The sequence below is a fragment of the Hypanus sabinus genome, chromosome 6 (assembly GCF_030144855.1).
Source record: "Hypanus sabinus isolate sHypSab1 chromosome 6, sHypSab1.hap1, whole genome shotgun sequence".
In the NCBI taxonomy this organism is placed as follows: domain Eukaryota; kingdom Metazoa; phylum Chordata; class Chondrichthyes; order Myliobatiformes; family Dasyatidae; genus Hypanus; species Hypanus sabinus.
Genome location: NC_082711.1, coordinates 16,775,293 through 16,801,969, shown reverse-complemented (window position 1 = coordinate 16,801,969; position 26,677 = coordinate 16,775,293). Strand labels below are relative to the sequence as shown.

General features: G+C 41.8%; 1 protein-coding gene across 1 annotated transcript in view; it reads left to right on the top strand.

Moving 5' to 3' along the window:
* Positions 1–8,327: 8,327 nt before the first annotated feature.
* Positions 8,328–26,677, top strand: part of LOC132395334 (WD repeat-containing protein 48) — a 94,965-nt gene continuing 76,615 nt past the window's right edge. Inside the window, exons 1-3 of the mRNA XM_059971781.1 lie at positions 8,328–8,425; positions 19,547–19,687; positions 24,456–24,534. Coding sequence (XP_059827764.1) covers positions 8,378–8,425; positions 19,547–19,687; positions 24,456–24,534 — 268 coding nt within the window. The 5' untranslated portion in view covers positions 8,328–8,377. The remainder of the gene's footprint in view (positions 8,426–19,546; positions 19,688–24,455; positions 24,535–26,677) is intronic.

Here is a 26,677-nt window from a genome sequence, read left to right as displayed (position 1 = left end):
GTTATATTGTTCAAGTAACTTTATTATCCAAGTACATAAATGTTACCAGACACAACTCTGAGATCTATTTTCTTGCAGGCATACTCAGTAATCAAAGAACCGTGATAGAATCAATGAAAGACCGCACCAACATTTTCCTTTTTCTACGCCTTTTCTTGCTCCCATTGTAATTTGTATCCAACTTCCTGGCTACTATTTGGAGGCCTGTATCTAACTCCCATCAGGGTCTTTTTACCCTTGCAGTTTCTTAACTCTTCCCACAAGACTTCTACATCTTCTACTCCTATGTCACCTCTTTCTAAGGACTTGATTTCAATTGTTACCGATGGAGCCAGGCTGCCTCCTCTGCCTACCTTCCTGTCTGAGGATACACCTTCAATATGAGGTACATCCTCGGATAATAAGCTACCAACGGTGATCTTCTTTCAGCCATGACTCAGTGATGCCCGCACGTCGTACCTGCCAATTTCTAATTGCACTACGAGATATTCTACCTTGTTCCATATACTACATGCATTTAAACAAAACACCTTCAGTCCTGTATCCCTCACTCTTTTTGATGTGGCCCAAATGTTACACTTCAACTCATCCCACTGACTTCAATTTTTCCTTATCATCTATCTGTCCTTCCTCACAGTCTCACAACACACTGCATTTAGTTGGATACCAAATGCCCCATCCTCAGCCCTATCATTCCTGTTCCCACCTCTCTGCCAAATCAGTTTAAACCCTCCCCAACAGCTCGAGAAAAGCTGCCTTCATGACATCGGTCTCCCTCAGGTTCAGGTGCAACCCTCCCCTTCTGTACAGCTCATACATTCCCTTAAGACACCCCAATGATCCAGAAATCTGAAACCCTTCCCCCTGCACTACTTCCTCAACCATGCATTCATCTACAAAATCATCCTGCACTGATCCTCACTGGCATGAGGCACGGGCAGCCAGCCAGAGATTACCACTCTGGAGGTCCTGCAGGTACCAACTCATCTCACTGATCTACAATCAACTGTGCCCCTATACTTTCCTCCGGTTGTGTTAGTTGGCCATATCTGCCATTTCCACAGATTGATGTGCTCCCACACTACTTCTGGTGACTGAGTTCCAGGATTCAGACTGAAGAAACAGTGACGTTTTTCAAAGCAAAGGATGATGAGTGGCGTGGAGGACTACCAGCAGGTGGCAGTGTTTCTACATGCCTGTGCCTGTGGCACTGCTGGGAGACTGTCGATTTGTCAGGTGTCTCAGAGAGTAACCATCCACCCATCTTCCCCCTCACCTGGACTATCTGCCACCCTCAACCCCCACCTTCCCAGTCTGGCTGCTTTTCCTTTCCCTTCCAGCCCTGCTGAAGAGTCTCGGCCCAAAACGTCAACTCTTCATTCCTCTCCATCAACATTGCCTGACCCGCTGAGTTCCTCCAGCGCTTTGTGTGTGTTGTCACCTGAAACGGGGAATGCTCCTCTGAGGGGAGAGAAGGTGAAAGGGAAGTTATAACTCCTGCATACAAAATCAGGGATTTTGATGAAAAGTTATGTTTGACTAATCAATTTAAATTCTTCTAAGATGTGACTAGTAGTTCTCCTCATTGTTCCCTTCTTATCCCTTCTCTTCTCTTTACCTGCTCATCACCTCCCACTTGTTCCTCTCCTCCTTCCCCTTCTTCTATGGTCCATTGCCCCTCCTATCAGATTCTTTCTTCTTTATATTTTCAACCTATCACCTCCCAGCATCTTACATTACGCCCTCCCCCATCCACCACCTTTCTTTCCTCACCTATCACCCGCCAGCTTGAACCTCTTCCCCTACCCCTCCCTTCTTCTTGTGGCTTCTGCTCCTTTTCTTTCCAGTTGTGATGGAGGGGCTCAGCCTGGAACTTTGATTCTTTATTTCCCTCTACAGATGCTGCCTGACCTGCTGAGTTCATCCAGTATTTTGTGTCCGTTGCTCAGTGTACTTGTGGGTGGACTGGAGCTAGAGTGCCATATGGAGGGGGGAGAGGGTCTTTAGAATGGTCAGATGCTAATCAAGCAGGCTGCTTTACCCTGGACGGTGCTGAGCTTTGTAATTTTATTTTATTTGGTAACTTGCCCTTCTGGCCAAACAAGCCTGCGCCATGTGACCAATTAATCTAATATCCCGTACATCTTTAGAATGTGGGAGGAAACCAGAGCACTTGGAGGAAACCCACACGGTCACAGGGAGAACGTAGACCGCAATGGAATTGAACCTTGGTCTCTGGCATTGTAATATTGACATGCTGGCCCAACCCCTGCGGCCTCTGCTTAAGCCATTCCCATTCATGCAAGTGAGTATTCCATCATGCTCTTGACAGTTCTGGTAGCTTTACTGTGAGGCCCTGATTCAAGATGCCCAACCTCAGGTCAGGCTTGTTTTTATGGCCACAGGTGTTTATATACAGTAGCTGAGTTTCCAGTCAGTAGGTAAAGACTTGGCAATAGTGATGCCTTTGAACGTCAGGGTACGTGTTTAGACTGCTACTTGTTAGAATGGTCATTCTGTGCAGCATAAAATCTTCCATATATATATATATATATATATATATATATATAAGCAAAAAAAAGATAAAACAGTACCATGATGTTGTGATGAACTTTTAACCTACATCACAATCAATCAAACCCTTCGCTCCTGAATACACCATAACCTCCATTTTTCTTCCATACATGTGCCTTTCTAAGAGTCTCTTAAAATTCCCTAATGTATCTGCCTCTACCATCACCCCCAGCAATGCATTCCAGGTACTTACCACTCTCTCGAACATGAAAAAGGGGTAGAATGCACAATAAGGTGGGGGGAGAGGAAGTAGCACAACCTGGCAGCTGGCTGCCTGGCCTGCTGAGTTCCTCTAGCATTTTGTGTTTTTAACTTACCACCCTCTATCTTAGACATCTCACCTCAACTTTCCTCCAATCACCGTAAAAGGATGCTCCCTGGTGTTACGCCGCTCTGAGAAAAAGACCCTGGCTGTCCTCTCTATTTGTGCATCTTACAAACCTATGCACCTCTCTCAAGTCACTTCTCATCCTCCTTTGCTCCAAAGAGAAAGGCACTAGCTCGCTCAGCTGTTGCATGTAAGGCATGCTCTCTAATCCAGGCAGCGTCCTGGTAAATCTCCTCTGCACCCTCTCTAAAGCTTCCATATCCTTCCTATAATGAGGCGACCAGAATTGAACACAACACTCTAACCAAAGGCTCTTGATCTGAATACTCAATTAATTAAGGCCAACATAACATTTGCCTTCTTAAACATCCTATCAAGTTGTGAGGCAATTTTGAGGGATCTATGGATGTGGATCCTGAGTTTCCTCTGGTCATCCACACTGCCAGGAATCCTGCCATTAACCTTGTACTCAGCCTTCAAGTGTGACCTTCCAAAGTGTGGTAATGCAATACGTTAAAGAGACGGTAACATGATACTTGAAATATATGATAAGCAACTTATCGGTAGGACTGGAGAAGGGCAATATGGATTGATGAAAGGAAAATCATGATTGACAACACCACTGTAGTTTTTCAAAATTGTGAATAAATTGTTAGTGTCCTTGATCAAAACACATTGGATTGAGGGCAATATACCTGCATGCATTGAAAATTGGTTGACAGACAAGAATGAGATTAGTATAAATGAGGTTATTTTTCAAGACACCAGGCAGCGGAACTGTGATTAGTGGAATACCACAAAGATCTACACCTGGCCCGAGCTATGTAATATCTTAGATGAGGCATCCAAATGTAAATATCCACATTGGATTCAAGATTCAAAATTACAGCATGGCTACAAGGTGAAGGAAATCAATTGGGCCCTTAAAAGGGCCGACGGAAAAACCAGGAAAGCTAACAACGAGGAGGAATCCGTTGCTACCACGTGTCTTCCCCGTACTTCCACGGTTTCTGGAAGGATTTGCAGGATCCTTACGAAATATGGGATTAATACCATCCACAAACCTGTAAGGAAGCTCAAATCAGAGCTTCTACAGGTCAAAGACTCAGGGCGGCTGGCGATTACATCCTTGTGAATGTGGAGCAGTGTTTATCGGCACAGTGGAAATTCGCATCAAGAAGCAGAGGAGGTGTAACCGTTTGGGTTACCTGGAGAAATTGGTGGCAGCAGAACACTGCACTTGCAATGGCCATAGGATTGACATAGACAATACAAAACTATTATGCCATACCAACGGCTTTTGGGATGGCCTGGTGAAAGAAGCCATTGAAATAGAACTAGAGAAAAAGGATGTTAACAAAGATAAATGTCTCACTTTAAGTAAGAACTGAAATTTGATTGTAAACAAGGTGGGACAGTGAATACCTGATTTGATGAGGACCAACCAATCAGGAGGTATAGGCGATGGGGGTGTAACTACCACCAGACCAGACATGCCCAGGCATCATCCTTGATGAAAATGGCAGAGTTTGTCAATGAATCATCGATTAAAGTCAATACTTGTACCCGGCAGGAAGCCCGAGAAGAGTTTATTGGTCAGATAAAACTTCTAAGGATATATTTTTTATCAATGAAACATTATTCAGCACTCCATGCAAGCATATGCAGTGCTGATTAGAAGTACACACCACTAAACTTAAATGAAAGCACAACACAAATAATTGAAGAAATTATAACTGTAGAAAAAAGGTTAACCAATAGAAGAGCATGACCCTCCAAGAAGACGTCCAATGACCTGAGCAGACCAGAAGTCGACAAGGACGTGTTGAACAACTGGATCAGAGTTGGAGGATGGAGCTAAACCATGACTCCTTAGCTTGCACCTTTGGAAACAGCTCTACTGTATTTCCATCTTCAGTTTCTATTTTTCTCCTTCTTTTGAAGACCCTGACCTGGAGTTACAAGCTGACGTTGGTTCTTTGCGGGAATGGGACCCACTCTTGGGGTGTCACAACAGGCCGTTATCCGACATGCCGACGGTGTGGCCTAAGAGTTCGGCTCCCCTTTGGAGGCCTAGGATCTTGGGGCTCTGGAGACGGGTGGATCGAAAGTCCGTGTCCCGGACTGATAAGTCATGGGGGTTGGAAGATCTTTGGCTGTGTGCCCAGAGACTTGAGATCTTTGGGCACAGAGCTCAGAAAAAAGTGACGCAATGGACATTTAACATTGTAAACCAGCGAGTTGTTTGTTGTGCCTCCCTTCTCGTTGTGAAACGGAGACATCACTTTCTCCCTTATTAAGGAGAGAGAGAACCTGTGGTATGTTGAATACTGGGTGAACGCGTAGTCCTTGGAGTACTGTATCTCTGTGTCTTTGCTGTTGCTTTTGTTGCAGCTTGAGGGCTTGCTCGGTTGGCGGGTGCCACTACTTTTATTTGCCGGTGGGGGGATGGGAATCGTTGCTTGCTGCTGCTTACGCACAGGATGGAGGGGAGCTGGGGGGGGCGGAATTTGGGGTTCTAACATTTAACTATCATTCATTCTTTGGGGCACTCTGTTTTTGTGGATGACTGTAAAGAAAAAAGCATTTCAGGATGTATATTATATACGTTTCTCTGATATTAAGTTGGACCTTTGGAAACCTTTGAGGCCCCTTTCCAGAAACAGAAGGACTCCTTGTGACAACACAGGATCAGGTGGTTAACACAAAATTATCAAAAATACATAATAAAAGACCAGCAAATTCAAGATGATACATGCATAACATGCCAAGAGAAACCAGAAACAATCCAGCACATTACAGGATCCTGCAGCAGTTTAACTCAATCTGATTACTTACACAGGCACAATCAAATGGCAAACACCATTCACCAAAGTCTTGCTGTAAAATACAAACTCATAAAAGACACCATACCTTACTATAAATGCAAGCCTGATCCAGTTTTAGGGTCAGAGTCCCACAAATTATATTATGACCTATGCATTATTACAAATAGAACAATCCATAATAACTGGCTGGATATAACATTACAGGATAAACAAGCTAGAACAACTTGCCTGGTAGATATAGCCATTCCAAACACACACAACATACAGAAACCAATTAGTGAAAAACACCAGAAATATGCTGAATTAAAAGAGGAAATTGAAAGACTATGGAACATTAACAGGGTATACATTGTCCCAATAGTAATGTCTACATCGGTTATTATCCCAAAGTCACTACACAATAGCATCAAACAATTAGGAATAAACAGCAACATTTATGTAAATTTTCAGAAAGCCGTAATACTAAACACCACTAGTGTAGCCCGAAAGTTCCTAGCAATTAAGAAATGAGTGTGCTTGGCTATGCCTGTACCTCAGGTTTTACCAGCTTGAGCTGAGATTTTAAAAAAATAAATAAATAAACATTGACAACACGAGATGAAGAGTCCTTAAGAGTGAGTCCATAGGTTATGGGAATGGTTTGGTGATGGGGCAAGCAAAGTTGAATTAAGTTATCACTCTAGTTTAAGAACCTGATGGTTGAGGGGTAATAACTGTTCCTGAATATTCCGTTGTGAGTCCCAAGGCTCCTATACCTTCTCCCTGATAGCAGCAGCAAGACGAAAACATGGTGTGAGTGGTGGGGCTTCCTTATGATTGATGCCACTTTCCTGCAAGAATGATCTGTGTAGATGTGCTCAACGGTGGGGAGGGCTTTACCTGTGATGAACTGGGCTGTGTCCACTACTTTTTGTAGGATTTTCCATTCAAGGGCATTGGTGTATCTATACCAGGCTGTAATGCAGCCAGTCAATATGCTCTCCACCACACATTTATAGAAGTTAGAAAACATAGAACATAAAACAGTACGGAGCAGGAATGAGCCTTTCATCAATGCTGCTTGTCCCAACCATGATATCCATCTAAACTAATCCCATTTGCCTAAACATTGTCTATATCCCTCCACTTCCTGCTTCTTCATGTGCCTGCCGAACATCACTATAACACCTGCACCTGGAGGCTGCAGGGGCATGAGTGGTACTTGTTCTGCTTGCAAGGATAAGTGCCAGGAGAAAGTTGGGGGAGGGAAAGCCGTGGTTGGTGGTGGGATCCTGAAGGAGACAGCGGAAGTTTCAGAGAATTATATGCTTGACGTGGAGGCTGGTGGGGTGGTTGTTGAGGACAAGAGGAACCCTATCATTGCTGGAGTGGTGGATGGATGAAGCAAGGGCAGACATGCACAAAATGGAAGAGATTCAGGGGAGGGCAACGTTGATGGTGGAGGAAGTCAGCCACAACTGCCCCCGTGCCTCTTCCCTCACTACCAGAGGGTTCCAAATGGTCCTTCTAGTTGAGGCAACACTTCATCTGTAAAGCTGTTGGTGTCATCTACTGTATCACTTGCTCCCAGTGTGGCCCCCTGTATATCAATCAGACCCAACATAGACTGGGAGATGGCTTTCCCAAGCACCTATACTCTGACGTCCCGAAAAAGTGGGAACTCCCCGTGGCCACCCATTTCAATTCTACTTCCCATTCTGACTTGTCAGCCTTCTCTGCTACCTCAGTGAGGTCACACTCAAGTTGGAGAAGCAACACCTTAATTCTGTCCGAGTAGATTCCAACCTGATGGCACGAACATCGGTTTCTCAAACTTCCAGTAATTGCACCCCTTCCCTTCACCATTCCCCACTCCCATTTCCATCTCTCATCATATCTTCTTACCCACCAATCAACTTCCTCTAGTGCTCCTCCTCCTTTTCTTTCTTCCATGACATTCTGTCCTCTCCTATCAGATTCTCCCTTCTCCAGCCCTGTATCTCTTTCCTAGCTCTTTATGTCACTCCTCCCCTTTTCCCAGTTGCACCTATCACTTACTACGTTGCACTTCTTCCTCCCTTCCCCTCACCTTCTTACTCTTGACTTCTCATCTTTTTTCCCTCCAGTCCAGATGAAGGGTCTTGCCTGAAAGATCAACTGTTTACTCTTTTTTCCATAGATGCTGCCTGGCCTGCTGAGTTCCTCCAGCATTTTGTGTGTGGTACTTGGATTTGCAGTTGGCTCGATGATAGGATGCAGATCGCAATGGTTGCTTCTCGGATTGGAGGCCTATGACTAGTGGTGTGGCATGGTCAGGGCTGGGACCTGTGTTGTATGTTATTTATATAAAGGTTCTGGATGTGGAAGTATAAGGTGAGGTAAGTCTGTGGATGGCAGTAAAAGAGATGGTATTGTAGAGAATAAAAAGGACTATCAAAGTTTACAGGGGATCTTAATCAGCTAGGTAAGGTGGCAATATCTGTTAGGTTGTAGAGCTGGTGATCCTGACCATGGTTGGCGCATCTGATTTGGGGCTGCACATCTGGTTTCCACATCTGTTCCTCCTCCTTCTCTGATTGGCCCAAATTCCCCTTCCCGGCTCCTTCGCCCTCCTCCGCCGCTTCCTGTGTCGTCATCGGAAGTGCCGCAGAGGCTGTCAACATGCAAGATGGCGGCTCATCATCGGCAGAACACGGCGGCGCGAAGAAAAGTCCAGGTGAGGGTCAGCCGCCCGTCCGTAGCGCCGCCGGGGCCGCTGCCTCAGCCGGTGCTTGTCTGAACCCAGGGCCTGGAGTCGTTACAGGTGCGGGGCCCCGGCCTTTCACGCTTAGTGAAGGAGGAAGATTCCCAGTCACGGCTGGCTCCGCACTGGAGCCGTGTCCAGGAGGAATCCCCCGTCACCCGCCCAATATCTGTCCTCTAGTCTAATACCACTGAGACTGCTCTGGTTATTATCAATAGTTCAGGCAGCAGTTATTACTGGTTCAGACGGACGTTACTGATCTTGTTATTACATTTACGGTTTACTCCAAGATTGCCCTCATTGAAACAGACTACACTCCAAAAGTGCTTCATTAACTTGAGGTCTGATTGCAAGCCCGTTTCTGCCTTACCGTTGGGAATATATTACTTATTTTAACTCCTGTTATTTTCTCATCATTTATTCCAGCTTTGAAAAATATGGTGATTTTTTTAGTCACTTTGGTTTGTAGTGATCTGTATTTAAGATGTTATGGACGATGGTAGACATGTTTTCAGACAGTTGAGAGCAGACTCATGTAATGCTGCTGGGGGAGTGATGGAGGATGCATTAATCATAATTATAATAACTCCCAATTAACTATTTTTCTTTGTTTTAACTGTCTCCTTGTTTTTAAATCACGTTACTACCTTGCACCTCTTCCTTTTGATGTCCTATATTGATGTTACTCCAATTCTGATCTCTTACCCATCCCTGAAAGTACTGTCCACATCACTGGGAATTGCTAGAGCCCTGAATCTAGAATTACCTCCCAAGAACTTTTCTGCCATGCTGCACCAAAATCTAGCATCCACTACAGGACCACTGGCCTTAAAAACAGTCACTTTCCCCAAACAGTAAGGCTAAACAACAACTCCACCTACTAACTCACCCCTCCATACTCCAACCACCACTACTTTATCATTTCCTGACAGTCACCTTATGTACAGACACTCTTGTGCCTAGCGTCACTTTATGGACATACGTATAACCTATGTATTTGTGTTTTTTTTAATTATAGTGTTCTTTATCTTGTGTTTATTTTTGTCCTACATTGGATCCACAGTGGCAACTATTTTGTTCCTTTGTTCTCCTGTACTGGAAATGACATGAAACAAACATGAATCTTGAATAGTCCCAAAAAATAAGAGGAGATCATATTAAAACATGTGGTTTTAAATGGACATTGAACCCATGAACTCTACATCACTTTTAAAAATTATTTCTGTCTTTAATTTAACTATATACTTGGCTGTAATTTACTTATTTTTCTATATTATGTATTGCATTGTACTGTTGCCACTTAGTTAACAAATTTCACGACATATGCCTGTGATATTAAAAACAAGATAAAATCTGCAGATGCTGGAAATCCAAGCAACACACACAGCATGCTGGAGGAACTCAGCAGGCCAGGCAGCATCTATGAAAAAGAGTAAATAGTCGACATTTTGGGCCAAGACTATTTACACTCTTCTGTAGATGCTGCCTGGCCTGCTGAGTTCCTCCAGCAATTTGTATGTGTTGCCAGTGATATTAAATCTGACTCTGATGGAATTAACTGTTTAGAAACTGAGGAGGCTTTCCCTTGGAATTTAGAATGAAAGATATAGTTTCAGAATAAGGTGTTGTACATTTACAACGGAGAAACCCTTTACTTTTGAAGAGGGTTGTGAATCTTTGAAAATCTGTACTCAAGTGAACGCTGCAAGTCCTTGAATGAATTCAGGGATCCAACAGGAAAATGTTTGGACTATAAGCGAGTTGTCAGGAATGCACAGGAAAGTGAGGCGAGGGCAGGTCAGACTAGCCATGAGTTTATTAAATAGTGAAACCGATTGCTCTTTTGTTCAATGTGTTTGATCTCGAGAACTTTTCAAGGCATGTAACACAAGAATAATGGTTTAATGTACAACATACATTGCAGATACTATTTGCCATCTCTATCTTTGGTGTTGTGTGTGGTTAAGATTTGGTAGCTGTACTTGACGGTCAATATGCTTAATCAGGAAATTGGTTTGACTTGATATAATTTAGTCTGGTGAATCCTGTCCTCGAATTACATAGAACCACTGAGCATATTTCACTTGTTATTTTAGAATTAGGTTCAGTAATGGAACCAGTGTGACAATATTCTGAATGTGTGAAAGACAGCTGGGAAGCACTTAGTTAGGATATTCTGTACTAATTATTTGGCTAGACACCACATCTTTTTCTAAACTCGCTGTGACCCATTTTAAGAAGAATGAAATCTGGAACCTGCAGTGCAGACAATAAACATGAGAATATGTGCAGATGCTGAAAATCCAGAGCAACACACACAAATGCTGGTGGAACTCAGCAGGTCAGGCAGCATCTATGGAAATGAATAAACGGTTGACATTTCAGCCCGACACCCTTCTTCAGACTGTTTGTTTTCATGCTTGAGCTGATCTTGCAAGGAGTTTTCACAAACCCACTGCTGTATATTGCACATGTCCAAGTAATAACTTGAAAGCTTTAAAAGAAAAAGTAATCAAAGATGCATCACTGCTTTTAATCCCCACAGTGCTTTTGTGAACAATGCTTGAGAATTTAGATATCATTATACGTTTCTCCAGCAAGAGAGCCTCATTTTTTAAAAGTTTTGTTGTGATGAGCAATTAGTTTTTATTAGCTTATACAGTGACAAGCTGGTACTACCATTTTGTAGATTTCCCATAAGATACAAGACCAGAATTAAGCCATTCAGCCTATCAAACTTACAATCAAATAAACCATTTATTAAGATTTTGCCATATCAGGTTGTATGTTCACCTGCACATTCCCACATTGCTCATGGCAAACATTCACCCCTTTTAATTTGCATATCAAGAGTCTATTAGCTTTACATTTAACATATTCAAAGGTTTGCTTCCACCAAAATTAATGATCCTCTGGGACAGAGGTTCCCAACCTGGAGTCCATGGACTCCTTGGTTAATGGTGACCCCCATGGCACCATTGGCATAAAAATCTTTTTATCTATGGCATAAAAAGGTTGGGAACCCCTGGCCTAAGATAAATCATTTAGTCTCATCTGTAGCATGATCACTTGAGTCAAGTATGATACTCTCCTAAGACTGTGAAACCGCACCATTTCACCATTAACCAAGGGGTCCATGGACTCCAGGTTGGGAACCCCTGTCCTAAGGAGTTATTGCCTTAATGGAGAATGCCTGTTTAATCTGGGAAGGCTGATGGATGGGTAGCTATCACATGTTCCTTCACAAATTTGGGTCAGGAACCAGTGGCATGGAGTACAAGATGACTGGGGGCCCTTCACTGCTACAGCCTTCCTCTGCCTTCACTGCTGTTGTGATGTGTCATCATCCTCCACCAGTTCCATTGTTGAAGTCTTTATTGAATCGCTCTTTGTCTGGAACATCTCACTTCCGCCATGGGTGACCCTACCAGGAGCTAAGCTCCAGGCGGCATTGTTGTTGAGATCACAGGCCTCTCTACCATCACGATGCGACAATCATTGGAGAAAGATCTCTGTATTTGGTGGACAGTCTCTTTTTTAAGTCGTAATTCCTCTCTCCTTCACTTCGAAATTCAATAAAGAAAGTCCTTTCACATCAGCTGTCTCAACACCCCTCAAAATTTTGTGTATTTCAATCATCCACTCCCTCTCTTCTAAGCAAGAGCAATTATGGAGAAAGCACAGCAGCCCCTTTACTTCCTTAGGAGTTTTCAGAGATTCGGCATGACACCCAAGACTTTGGCAAACTTCTATAGAAATGTAGTGGAGAGTATATTGTCTGGCAGCACCATAGCCTGGTATGGAAACACCAATGCCCTTGAACGAAAAATCTTATTGAAAGTAATGGATACGGCCCAGTCCATTACTGGTAAAGCCTGCCCAACTATTGAGCACATCTACATGAAACTCTTGCAGGAAAGCAGCATCCATCTTCATTGATGCCCGTCACCCAGGACATGCTCTCTTGTTGCTGCTCCATCAGAAAGAAGGTACAAGAGCCTCAGTACTCACAGTAAGTTGGTTCAGGAACAGTTACTGCCCCTCAACCATCAAGCTCTGGAACCAAAGGGGATGTCTTCACTTGCCCCATCACTGAAATGTTCCCACAGCCAATGGACTCACTTTCAAGGACTCTTCATTTCGTTTCTCAATATTTCTTGCTTATTTATTTATTATAATTATTTCTTCTTGTTTGAACTTGCAGTTTGTCTTCTGCACTCTGGTTGAATGCCCTTGTTGGGCAGTCTTTCATTGATTCTGTTATGGTTATTATTCTATAGATTTTTTGAGTATGTCCACAAGAAAATGAATGGTTATATATGGTGACATGTATTTAAACCATAAGACAAAGGACCAGAAGCCGGCCATTCGGCCCATCGAGTCTGTTCCGCCATTTTATCGTGAGCTGATCCAATCTCCCATTTAGTCCCACTCCCCTGCTTTCTCACCATAACATGTATGTACTTTGATAATAAATTTTACTTTGAACTTTAAATGCCAGCAGACATAAACTAATCTTTTAAGAGTAGTGCAGCACTTTGGCTCATGATGTCTGTGCTGACTGTAACACCAAATGCAAACTGGTTCTATTTGTCTGCATGATCCGCATCTGTCCATTTCCTTCATATTCATGTGTCTGTCTAAATCCCCCTTAGATAGCATTATTGTGTCCACCTCCACCACCACCCTTGGGAGTGTATTTCAGGCACCTATCACTCTCTGTACATAAAAAAAAACTTGTCCTGTGCAAGCAACACACACAAAATGCTGGAGGAACTTAGCAGGCCAGGCAGCATCTATGGAAAGAGTACAGTCGGTGTTTCGGATTGAAACCCTTCAGCAGGACTGGAGAAAAAAAAAGATCTCCAGTTCTGCTAAAGGGTCTCAGGCCAAAACATGCTGCTCTAATCAAGGCAGCATTCTGGTGAATTGCTGCACCCTCTCCAAAGCTTCTATACCAGGAGTTCCCAACCTTTTTTATACCATGGACCTCTACCATTAACCAAGGGGTCTGTGGACCCAGGTTGGGAGCCCCCTGCTCTATATCCTTTCTATAATGGGGTAACTGTACAGAACACTATTCTAAGTGCATTCCAACTGAAGATTTATATAGCAATGCAGTCTAACCAAAATTTTATTCAAAGTTTTCTCAAAAGAAAGCTGCCATTCCAGGTGTTAGCCCACTAAATGAGCTTTGAACTACTGCACACAGAAAATGCTGGAGGAACTCAGCAGGCTAGACGGCATCTATTGAAAAAAAGTACAGTTGACGTTTCAGGCTGAAACCTTTGGGCAGGACTGGAGAAAAAAAGCTGAGGAGTAGATTTAAAAGGTAGGAGAAGATAGAAAGAACCTCCAGGTGATAGGTGAAACCTGGAGGGGGAGGGATGAAGTAAAGAGCTGGGAAGTTGATTGGTGAGATGAGGTGAGAAAGGGAAAAGGGGATGGGAAATGGGGGGGAATGATGAAGGGGGGGTGTTTAGGGGCATTACTGGAAGTTTGAGAGATCAATGTTCTTGGCATCAGATTGGAGGCTACCCTAACGGAATATCAGGTGGTGTTCCTCCAACCTAAGTGGCCTCATCACAACAATGGAAGAGGCCATGGATGAACATATTGGAATGGAAATGGGAAGTTGAATTAAAATGGTGGCCAATGGGAGATCCCGCTTGTTTTGGCAGACAGAGCATAGATGCTTGGTGAAGCGGTCTCCCAGTTTGCGTCAGGTCTCACTGATATACAGGAGTCCACACCAGGAGTACCGAACACAGTAAATGACTTCAACAGACTCACAGAAACTGCTAATGCATTTGTATTGTTCTTGAGATTAGGAAACCGGTACAATACACCCAGTTTCCTCAGCATCACAAAGTTCTGTCCTTTTCCACTATTTGGAGAAAATCCCAGCTCATTTATTTCTGACAAAGGACAATTTTGTACTGTGCCACGTATGCTCCAGTTGTTCAATCTACCTTTCATAGCCTCGTCTTTTCCCTTTGTTTTGGTTTCCAACCTGTTTTGTACTGTCAGCAAATTTAACAAGCATGCCCTCACACACTTTGCAGTAAAGTTGAGGCTCCAACACCAGTCTCTGTGACGCAAAATCTTGTTACATTTTGCCAAACAAAAACAGGACTCATTCGCCACCCTGGTTTTTGATAGTGAATCAGTCTTCTATCCACCCTGTTCACAGGTCCTATACCGTGATCTTCATTTTTCTACAATAATATTTCATGCCAAACTTTATAACATGCACTCTTGAAATCCATGTATGACCACGGGTTCCTCTTCATCCACAGCATCTTGAGAAAATATACTCAGCGGCCACTTTATTAGGCACAGGAGTAGGACCTGGAGTGGCCTTTTGCTGCTGTACAGATTTGACGTGCTATGCGATGCTCTTCTACACACCACTGTGATGCATGGTTATTTGAGTTACCGTCACCTTCCTGTGAGCTTGACCCAGTCTGGCCATTCTCTTCTGACCTCTCTCATTAACAAGACATTTTCACCCACAAAATTGACACTCACTGGATGTTTCTTTATTGTTTTTTGCACCATTCTCTGTAAACTCTAGAGACTGGTGAGTGTGAAAATCCCAGGAGATCAGCAGTTTTTGAGATACTCAAACCCCCACCCTTTTTGACAACAGCCATTGTCCCATATCTGCATACTTTTTTTGCACTGGGTTGCTGCCACATGATTGGCTGATTAGATATTTGCATTAATGTGTGGGTATACCTAATAAACTGGCCGTAGTGTGTATTGAAAAATGAAAGAGCGTAAACAGCAACGTTGTTTTCTCAATAATGCATGGTTCTAATGGGATAATAAGCCTAGAGCTGGGGTCACAGACCCCTCTGTTAATGGTATAAAAAAAGGTTGGGAACCCTTGACCCAGAGGAAGGTTCACAATTCTACATCACAGTCTTCTATTCATGGTAATTTGATTAAAACAACTTGTCAAATATTGTAGTAAATCTAAGCTGGCACTTGTGTTGAATATTTACTTTCAACTAGAGCCATTCTAGCAACTTTTCGCTTTCTGTTTCTGCTGGATTCCAGCACAGATCCCCTAGAGACGAAAACCTTAATCCCAAGTCTTTGCTTTGCCAGAAAGCATGTCACTTAGAGTTTGATGTGGTTCATGAGGAGAGATACGCAATCTATGTATCACCTTGTAGCATCCTTCAGCTTTAAAGCTGGGTTACATACAGAATCAATTGCTAGAATGTTTGTTTCTGAGGTAGACTGAGAATTTAAGTCTGAGTCTCAAGGCTAATGTTTCAGTACTGGAATGTCAGAATTACTGCCTTTCTGATGAGAGATTACACAAGGTTGCATCTGATGTTTTAGGAGGATGTAAAACACCCTGTAGCACTAACAGATTATCTGGTGTCTAGTATTGATTATGTAGCAGTTTCTGTTGTGCTGGTTGGCTGCTGCAGACATTACATCAGTGACTTCAATAATAAAGTACTTCATTGACTGGAAAGCACTTCTGAATGTCGTGAGAATGTGAATGATAATGCAAACCCGTCTTCTTACAACATTACCCATGCATGATATTTCAATGTTAACATTTCAAATCTTGCGAATCTGAGAGGAAAACAATTTTTATAATTTAAAGTTCACACTGTGTTGGAGCTAGTTATTAAGTAGGTTAAGACATTTATTTCTATCTTGGATCGAAATTCATTGAGTTCAATATGCATTTCTTTTTTCTGTATTATATATACCAGAAGCTCTGTGATACATGTAGAACAGTACAGAACAAGAACAGACCCTTCGGCCCCCAATGATCTGTTTCAGCTCTTACCCCACTTCACTTGCAAATCCTTCATCTACCTGTGCTGAAAGTTGCTTCTGTCGAATAGTTTTCTTACAATTTTAAAGTTCAGGGCCTCTTCAATCTTTTATTAAGGAACTGATTAATGATTAAGGGAACAACAAAAAATCATTACAGTTATACATAGCAAACACACTATCTGTATTTTATGGGGGAGGAACTGAAGACAATTGTTCTAATTATGAGATAGTGATGAAAATATCTGACAAATCCTCTGCTAAAGACAGATTCTTTCGTATTTAGGTTTTTAATTTAATAGATTAACCAGTAAATTTAAGGTATTCCTCAAATCTTGATCTGAAAATAGATTAAGTATAGTCATTATTCCCAATTGTTGCTGTTAACCACAAACTTACCTTTCCTTTCCCAGTGTAAGATGTGTTAGCAAGTATTGTTTGCCAGTGCCGCGAACCCCACTGTTCGGACTCTGAGTGTTGTAACGGGGGAAGGAAACAGATATCTGATTCAAGTCTCTGCTTGGGTATTAGCTTGGTTGTACCTTTTTCTACTCATTGCTGTCTGTTTATTGTCAGATACTGCATTGGCACTGGCATGCTGCTTCTGTGTCTGTGCAGTATGAAGTTGGCAGCTTTGTGTTGACATTTCCCCGTAACAATTTCACAACACAATATTTGTTTAAGTACGATCCTTTCCTTCCTGTAGGATCTGCAGTGCTTCTGGCCAAGTCTGGGATACTCTTGTCTAACTTCAAAACACACACACACACACACACACGTTTTTGTCATTACTCTATAGACTGTAGAAACACTTACTCTCAGTACAGATGTTGCCCTTTCTAGTTTGAAGTGAGTATCCTGATGTGTACAAGTACTGAGAGTTCTGGGGACAAATTGATAAGGCAAATTAAGCACATAAAGTGTTATCAATAAAGTCTAGTTCTTTGTAATTTTTTATTATCATATGTTGTGTTGCTTGTATTGAATGTATACTTGATGATTACAATTCTGATCAATTGGGAAGGTTTCACTTAGATCCAACGTTTAACATGGCAGAAATATCGCAGGATGAGTTAAACATTGACTCCAAAGTTCAAAGTAAATTTGTTATCAAAGTGCCTGTTGTCACTGTATACTAACCTGAGGTGTATTTTCTTGCAGGCATTCACAGTAAATCCAAAAAGACACACTAGAATCAATGAAAAACTGCACACAAATAAGAATGGACAAATAACCAATGTGCAAAATCCTTTTAATATTCAACATTGTTTTTAATTTTGTAATCTTCTGTTAAGAAATGGTTGTCTATTCACAGTTTCTACTAGTAGTGTTATTGCTTTAACTTAGAAGGATTGTACTCAGAAGAATAAGCAAAAGGTGATCTTAATTGAACATGAGCTTTGAAAAGAAATAAAGATTCATGATTGTTTATTCATATTCTTCAGTGCAAGAGTGTAAAGCAGAATGAGGTGATTGTAACTTCAGATCAAATGCAGCATAAAAAAATCGTAAGACATAGAAGCAGAATTAGGCCATCTGGCCCACTGAGTCTGCTCTGCCATTCCTTCATGGCTGATCCATTTCCCTCTCAGCCCCAAATCTCTTCAGGCCTGAATAATCTATCAACCTCTGGCTCAAATATACCCAATGACTTGACTTCCACTGCTGACTGTGGCAATGAATTCTACAGATTCACCACTCTCTGGCTAAAGAAGTTCCTTCTCATCAATTCTGAGGCTGCGTCCCCTAGTCTTAGAGTGCCTCATCATAGGAAGCCTCCTCTCCACATCCACTCTATCCAGGCCTTTCAACATTTGATAGGTTTCAATGAGATTCTCCCCCCCCCCCCCCCCCCATTCTGCTGACTTCCGACTTCCAGCTAGTGGAGGCCCAGAGCCTTCAAATGCTCCTCACATGATAAGCTTTTCAGTTTTAGAATCATTTTCGTGAACCTCTTTTGAACTCTTTCTAATGTCAACACATCCTTTCTTAAAAACACAATAAGCATAAGCATAACGAACACTATAAAAAAAAATATGAAATCTTTCCTGTAAAACACAATGTACAAGTAATGGTTGTATACGTAGAGTGATTGACTGTACATAAAGTTTCACTTCATAAGGTACATAAATGAGAATAGTTTTGATTTGTGTTGGTATTCAAAGCTGGTACATGAGGATATCAGTGGGAACAGTACTCACATATTCCAGTCAGCTAATGAGGAACACAGAGGAATGTAGCACTCCTCTCTGTTAAAGTTATTTTCCTAGTTGATTGTGGAATAAGTAGAACTCTGGGACCTGAGCTGCCTTCAGTTGGGTTTTTGCCCAGCAATACCAAGAGCTGGATCATGGGTTGCGATATGGAAAACTTCATTGTAAAATAGCAGGAAAAAGTGAAATGTTGGAAAAGAAGAACGCTGGCCCTTTTGTCTGCCTGTTTAATTCTCCACCACACTCCCACTCTAGCCTATCTTATCTGTAGCCTCCTGTACTGCTACAAAGCAGATACGATTGGCTTTTATATAGGTACACGAATCTGATGCATAACTTTCTGAACTCAGTATTGAATTCTACTGTGGACATTAAACCTACTGCCTATCAGAGCCGATCAGTCTATCTGTAGAATAGTACAAAGATGTTCTTTTAGAACAAAGATGAGGGGGAATTTCTTTAGCAGAGGATGGTGAATCTCCAGAATTCATTGCCATAGATGGATTTGGAGGCTAAGTCATTGGGTATATTTGAGGTGAAGGTTAATAGGTTTTTGATTAGTAAGTGTGTCAAAGGTTGCCAGGGAGTAGTCAGGAGAATGGTATTGAGAGGGATAATAAATGGCAGACAGATTTAATGGGCTGAATGGCCCAATTCTGTTCCTATGTCTTATAGCCTTATGTTGGTTCAATGTTTCTGCATTTGTACAACCTGATCTGCCAGGCATGTCCAACAGCTCTCCATTGAGCACCCTTTATGTTTCTTCGGCATTCCCACTCTAACTTGCCTGAGTTGAGTTGTGTTCTCTCACCAACATTAAGTCCCCAGCCCTTTGACAGGAATACTTTCTAAGTACTCAAAATATATGGAGAAGGAGATGGATCATTGGGAAACTTTACAAGTAACCTCTTAGCCTGTACATGAAAATAAAATGCAAGGGTTGGTTAAAAGCAACTCTTGAATTCATTTCAAAAGTGTTTTTATCAACAAATAGCCACAAAATTTATCCTGTATGCCAGTTTTTTCTTATTGTGAAAAAACTGATAATTATATTGAAACTTTTTTTTTGCTTAAGGTATCATATGTCATTCGAGATGAAGTAGAGAAATATAATCGTAATGGAGTTAATGCGCTTCAACTAGATCCCACGTTAAATCGACTGTTCACAGCAGGCCGTGATTCAATTATTAGGATATGGAGTGTCAACCAACACAAGGTGAGAAACTTGTTCACTGTCACTTCTGTCTGTTATAAATTGCAGCCTTTATATTTATTTCTGAGTCTGCACTTGGAAGATAGTAGAAGTCATTTGGAGATGCATAATGCAAAATGTTCACTTAAACTTTGTCAGGGGTTCTCATCCTGGGGTCGAGAGAGCCCTCGGTTAATGGTAGAGGTCCATGGCATAAAAGAGGTTGGGAATCCCTGCTTTATATAGATATTACTGACTGGAATATGCTTTGTGAACCATATGGGGAGGACATTAGACTTCCTGATTGCATCAGTGGCTACATCAACTTCTGTCTGGGCACTGTAGTACCATCAAGGACTGTTTGCTGCTTCCCTAAAAACAAACCATGGGTCACCAATGATCTGAAGCCACTTCTCAACCACAAAGAGAGCCTTTATATCAGGAGACGGAAGAATTGAAACGCGTGCAGAAGGAGCAAAAAGAGAAGATCAAGGTGGCTAAAGAGGAATATAGGAAGGAGCTGAAGAACAAGCTTGGGTTAGAGTAGCACACAGGAGGTGTGGAGAGGCATAAAGAACATCACTGGCTTCAATCAACATAGCTGTAGAGCCTTGGAATGCTGCCGAGAATAGGCTAATGAGTTAAACCAATTCTTCAATGGGTTTGACAATTACCCTCCAGTTCACACCTCTTCAGCACACCAGTCCAGGTGCTGAGGCACCCAGTGCTCACTCAGCACCAATGCTTCCCCTCCTCCCCCATTCCAGTTCAATATGTGGATGAACAACACAGGCTACCACTGTCTACATCCCCTCCTCCCCCTGCACCTACCATCTACACCTCTATATGCCAACTGCTATCACCCCCATCTTCACCTCCCCCAGTCCCCACCTTCCACCAATTCTCCAGCCCTCATGGACTCACCTTCACTACTGAGCAGGTGAGAAGGGCTCTGGGGAAACTGACACAGCAAAGCACTGGGACCGGATGGTGTGGAAAAAAACACCAGGAAAACGGAAGGAGTGTGCTGAGCAGCCGTGTGGAGTTCTCCAGCGCATTTTCAGTCTGAGTCTCAGCCTGGAAAGGGTCCCAACTGTGTGGAAAACATCATGTGTGGTCCCACTACCCAACAAAGGCCAACCGAAAGTCAGTGGCCCTGACCTCAAACATCATGAAGCCCCTAGAGAGGCTGGTCCTGGCTCACCTCGGATCCTGGTCAGATCAGACCTCAGTCCCCTGTGGTTTGCTTACCAGGAGCACATTGGAGTTGATGATGCTGCCATCTACTTGCTGAATAGACAGCCTACTCCCATTTGTATAAGAAGAGCAGTACTGTGAGGATAGTGGCTTTTTTGATCTCAAAAGTGCTTCAGTACCAAGCAGACCTCATTGCTGGGGGGAAAAGCTCCATTCCGTGCAGGTTGGCACGTCCATTGTATCCTAGATAATGGACTACCGTACTGGCAGATTACAGTTTGTGCAGCTTCAGGCCGTGTGTCAGACATGGCTATAAGCAGCACTGGGGCCCCACAAGGGACGTATTGGCTCCCTGTTGTATACCTCGGTCTTTAGATACAACACTGAGTTATGTCTGCAGATATTCTGTGATGACTCCACAATAGGCTATACAATGGGAGGACAGGAGGATGAATACAGAGCCCTGGTGGAGGACTTTGTCAAATAGTGCAAGCTGAATCATCTGCAGCTCAATGTCAGTAAGACAAAGGAGATGGTGATGGACTTAAGGAAGACCAAGCCCACAGTGCTCTCCGAGGATCTACAAGTACCAGGACGACAGACTTGAGTGGAACACGAACACAGAGGCTGTGTACAAGAAGGGCCAGTGTCGCCTATACTTCCCGAAAAGACTGATGTCCTTTGGAGTATGCAGACCATTCCTTCACATATTCTACTAGTCTGTTGTTGCCAGTACTGTCTTCTATGTGGTGGTGGCATTGGCATCGACACAGATGATGCCAACAGGCTCAATAAACTGATTAGAAAGCTCTGTTAGATGGCTCTGTTAAACTGGACACACTGGAGGCTGTGGTTGAACAAAGGACCCAACGAAAAATCCTGGCAATTCTGGACAAGGTCTCTCACCCTCTGCATACCACCCTGGCGGAACAGAGGAGCACTTTGAGTAATAGACTAAGACAACTGCAGTGCTCCAAAGAGTGCTATATGAAGTCATTCTTATCCTTGACCATTAGGTTCTATAATGAGTCAACCTATAACCAGGGAAGTGATGACCCCCTCCTGTTAGACTGTTTAAGATAATTTATTTTTTTATTTTTTCTTCTTACTTCTCTTCTAATATTGTATATCTGTGAAATTGTAATGCTACTATGACATTGCAATTTCCTTTGGGATTTCCATGAATCAACTTGAAATTGTAAGTTTTAAGTCATTTGGAATTTATATTAATTTGATCCATGTCCTCAAATGTTTATTTACAAAAACTACCATATATGTATAAAATTACTAAATAACTGTGAAAGCTTATAAAAATCCTAGTTGCTTTAAGATTTTAATTATAGATGCAGAACTGCAAACGTTATTGTCCTGGTTAAACGATCCATAAATTAAGTTTCTTTTTGAAAAGAAATTAATCAAATGTAGACATTTGTGGGCTAAAGTCAATTGACCATAAAACTGCAATATTTGTTTTAAAATGTGACTTATTAACTGCTTCTGAGGTTTTGTTTTGCCGAAGCCATCCAGTGATTTTATTCCTCCCTCTCCATCTCCACCTCCACCTACCCCACCCCCACACCTCCTGTCCCCTCACCATCCCCCAGCAACTTGGTTATCTTATGACAGAAGACTTTTCATCCTTCACCAGCCACTGCAGAGGAGAAGCCTGTCATTTTTGCCTTCAAGAATATTGCTTACAACATAATAGAAGATGCTCAGCATTGACTATTGTTGGAAATTTAGGACCAAAGGACATAGCCAGAATAGAAGGACTTTGATGAGCTTAATGGCCTAATTCTGCTGCTGTATCTTATGGTCTTATTGTCTTATGCTATTTGTGTGATTTTGGTATGTTTTTGTAAGCAGTGTGACAAGAATCTAATTTGCTTTGCTTCCAGGTTGATCATGTCTGTGCAATAGAAGCAAATTTTAAGGAATTTTTGCTCATTGGCCATCTCACAAGACTTCGAATTAAAATATAAAAATACAAGGAGTAGGTTCAGTGAAATACTGAAGTGTCTGTGCTAGCACTGTTCATAAATAATGATTCATAGAAAAGATGCTTACTTAGAAATGATTCTCCCAAACATATCAAAACCTCTCTGATAAGAAAATGTTTGGTACCTAGTTAGCTGTCTCAAAGCAAACAGTAATGGGGATCTTTGTGTGTGGGAGATTTAAAGTGAAAGCACTGTGTATGTTATGTCGATGATTTTGTACAAAATGGGCCGTGTTTATACCCTGCATTGTCCTCCATTCTTCTGTCTTTCAACCTTAACTATTTATCATGTTCCTCTTTATTTTCCACAACTAAATCTTACAGTAGCAAATTCCACATCCTAAAAGCTTAAGCAAATTATTTTTCTTTTGAATCCTCTTTTATATTTATTGCCAGCCCTATAGTTACCTCCCTCATTCTGGTTTTCTCCACAAGTAGAATAATATTCTCTTCATCAATATCAAATGTCTCTATAATTTTGACATTTATTTTTTAAAGGGACAGTAGCACAGCCTATTCAATCTTTCATGATCTCTCAGCTCTTGATATTTTATTAAACCATTTCTTTACTTTTTGTCATACCAACATCTCTTTAGTAATATGAAGACTGGAGCAATTTATGGTATTCCATGCGCCATATATTTATGATGTAAGAATATAAGGACAGGAGTTCACCTGTGAGCCCTTTATGCCAGCTCTACCATTCAATAAGATCATGGTTGATCCAATTTTGACCTTAATACCACATTCCTGTGCTGACTCTATCCCTGCAGTTCAATACCTATCAATCCTTGTTGTGTTTATATATTTAATAACCACTTTTCCACAGGGAAAAGTGGATTGCCTGTGGATTGCCAAAGAGTAATGACCCTTTGAGAGGAATTCCTCTTCATGCACAATTTAAGTGGGCTGCCGTCTGCTGGTCTTTATCACCATTTCTGATTTTTTTTTTATTTTCTAACCCTACAGTTTTGAATTATGCAGTTTAGGACTGTTGGACTCTTAGCACCAGAAGAACTTCGTATTTATTCTATCTGCAAGTGAATGTGCGATTGTCTAAACTCAGAAGTTCTATAATATTATTTCAAGTGATCAAGCTGAACATAGAACTCTAGCAGTCCAGATTCAGCTGTGGCTGTGTGCGTCGAGTTTGTGACCATCTGATTTCCTATTTGTGCCATGGTTTCTTCCCATATCTCAACATATAGTTTAAAGATTAATGATTAGCTTTATTTGTCACAAGTACATTGAAACATACAAATAAATGCTTCGTTTGCATCAAATCAAATCAGCGAGTATTGTGCAGGGCAGCCTGCAAATGTCACCACATTTCTGGCACTAACGTAGCATGCCCGTGACACACTAACCCTAACCGTATATCTTTGGGATGTGGCAGGAAACTGGAGCACCAGAAGGAAACCCCGGGATCATAGGGAGAACTTATAGACAATGGCAGGAGTTGAACCCCGATTTTACAAACGGGACTGTAAAGCATTGCGCTAACCACAGTACTACTGTGCTACTTCATAAATATTGATTCCTGCAATTGTAACACACTACTCTGTGATTCTATTAATATTCATTTTTCACTTTCAGCAAGATCCTTATATTGCCTCTATGGAGCACCACACTGACTGGGTAAATGATGTTGTATTATGCTGCAATGGAAAGACATGTGAGTAGTTCAGCTTTACTACTTTGAATCAGTTTCCTAACATATTAAATACTTAACAGAAAACGTCTTCTTACTCAGTCTGAGTTCTGTTACACCATTTGTCTTTGAGCAGCTGGATAGTGTGATTTTAAAAGTGCAATTAAAATGTTGAGTGTTCCGTGTGGTATCTATGAGGGTCATCTGATTTTTTATCATTGAGGGAATTGTCAACACTGGTTTAAACGTCATGTGGCCACAATTAGCTTTTATGCACACTACTGTGCAAAAGTCTTAGCCACATGTAAAACAAAATCTGAAAAGCAAAGATGCTTTCAAAATAATGAAATGAAAAGTTTCTAAATATCAAAACATTTTCTATAAAGAGCAGAAAACAGTGAAAAACTAAATCAAATCAATATTGGGAGTGACTACTCCTTGCCTTCAGAACTGCGTCAATTCTCTTATGTACGATGTTGTATAGTTTAATAAGAACAGTGACTGGTAGGTTGTTGCAGACAACTTGGAGAACTTGCCACAGTTCTGCTGCAGACATTGGTTGTCTCACTTGCTTCTGTCTCTCCAGGCAATCCCAGACAGTCTCGATTCTGTTGAGATCATGGCTCTGTGGAGGCCATCTGTTGTAGAACTTGCTCTTTTTGCTGGAAATAGTTCTTTATGACTTTGAACGTGTTTGGGATCATTGTCCTGCTGCGGAATGAAGTTGGGTCAGACCAGATGTCTCCCTGATGGTATTGCATGATGGATGAGAATCTGCTTGTACTCAGCATTGAAGATTCTGTTAATTCTGACCAGATAGATCACCAATTCCATTTGCAGAAATGCAGTCCCAGACCTGCAGGGAGCCTCCGCCGTGTCTCACTGTTGACTGCAGACAGTCATCCATGGAGTACTTCCTGCTCTTCTATTGACAAATTGCCTCCTGGTTGAGCCAGAAATGTAAAATTCTGACTTGTCAGTGCAGAACACTTGCTGCCATTGTTCAGCACCCCCGTCATTGAGTTTCTGTGTATAGTTGTTCCCACTTCAGAGGAATGGCTTTTTAGAAGTAACTCTTCGATGAAGACCACTCTGATGAGACTTCTCTGGACTGTAGAGGGGTGTCCTGGGGTTCCAGTGGTTTAAGCTAAGTTTACAGCTGATAGCAGTGCTGGATTTATTCCGATTTAGAAGGGACGTCAGTTGATGTATCTGCCGCTCTCAGTTTCTGTGGCTGACCACTGCATTTCTGGTCCTCAATCTTGTTCATTTCTTTGTGCTTCTTCAGAAGAGCCTGGACAGCACATCTTGAAACTCCTGTCTGCTGCAGAATTTCTGCTTGGGAGAGACCTTGCTGATGCAGGATGACCACCTTGTGTCCTGTTGTTATGCTCACTCTTGTCACGGTATAAGAATTGATGATTTGAAAGTTAAGCTGTCACATCTGCTAAACCCCCACCCTTTAGTTTGATTGTCCTTCGCCCAGTTTGATTCCTTCTACATCCATTTCTATTTCAGTTAATCAGTTTAGTTCATTCAACTCATTATGTCATTGATCATTGGGACCTGTTTGTAATCTTTGTTTCATCATGCACTGAGCTGTATATCTAAAAAGTAATCAAGTGTTTGTTTGAAAAGTGGTCTGTTAATATCACACACAAAATGCTGGAGGAACTCAGCAGGTCGGGCAGCATCTATGGAAAAGAGTGAACAGTCAATGCTTCAGGCTGAGACCCTTCATCAGGACTATTTGTGTTTATGATTCTATTACTTAATATTTTACTTCCTTTAACAAAATACAAAAAGTCCTCTGTGGCATAATTTTTTGGAAAATGACTGGAAATATGAAGTTTGTTCTTTTCTACTGATACTAATGCAGAAGACAAAAAATAAACGTCAAAAAAAATCTAGGGTACCTGAGACTTTTGCACAGGACAGTTGTGGCCCTTGTGTGGCATTCATTTTGTTTTACTGTTTTCTAGTCTGTCGAATGCTGGCATAGAATTCTATGGCTGTAATCGTGCACTAATCTGTGGATGTTTCTTGTTTCTGATTAGATATCGAGAGTTTTGTGTACAGTCTTATAGAATCTACCTATAAAGTTGATTTTATTATTTTATTTTACTATTTTATTGCCAAGTTAGACTTCAGAATTATTTGTTACATG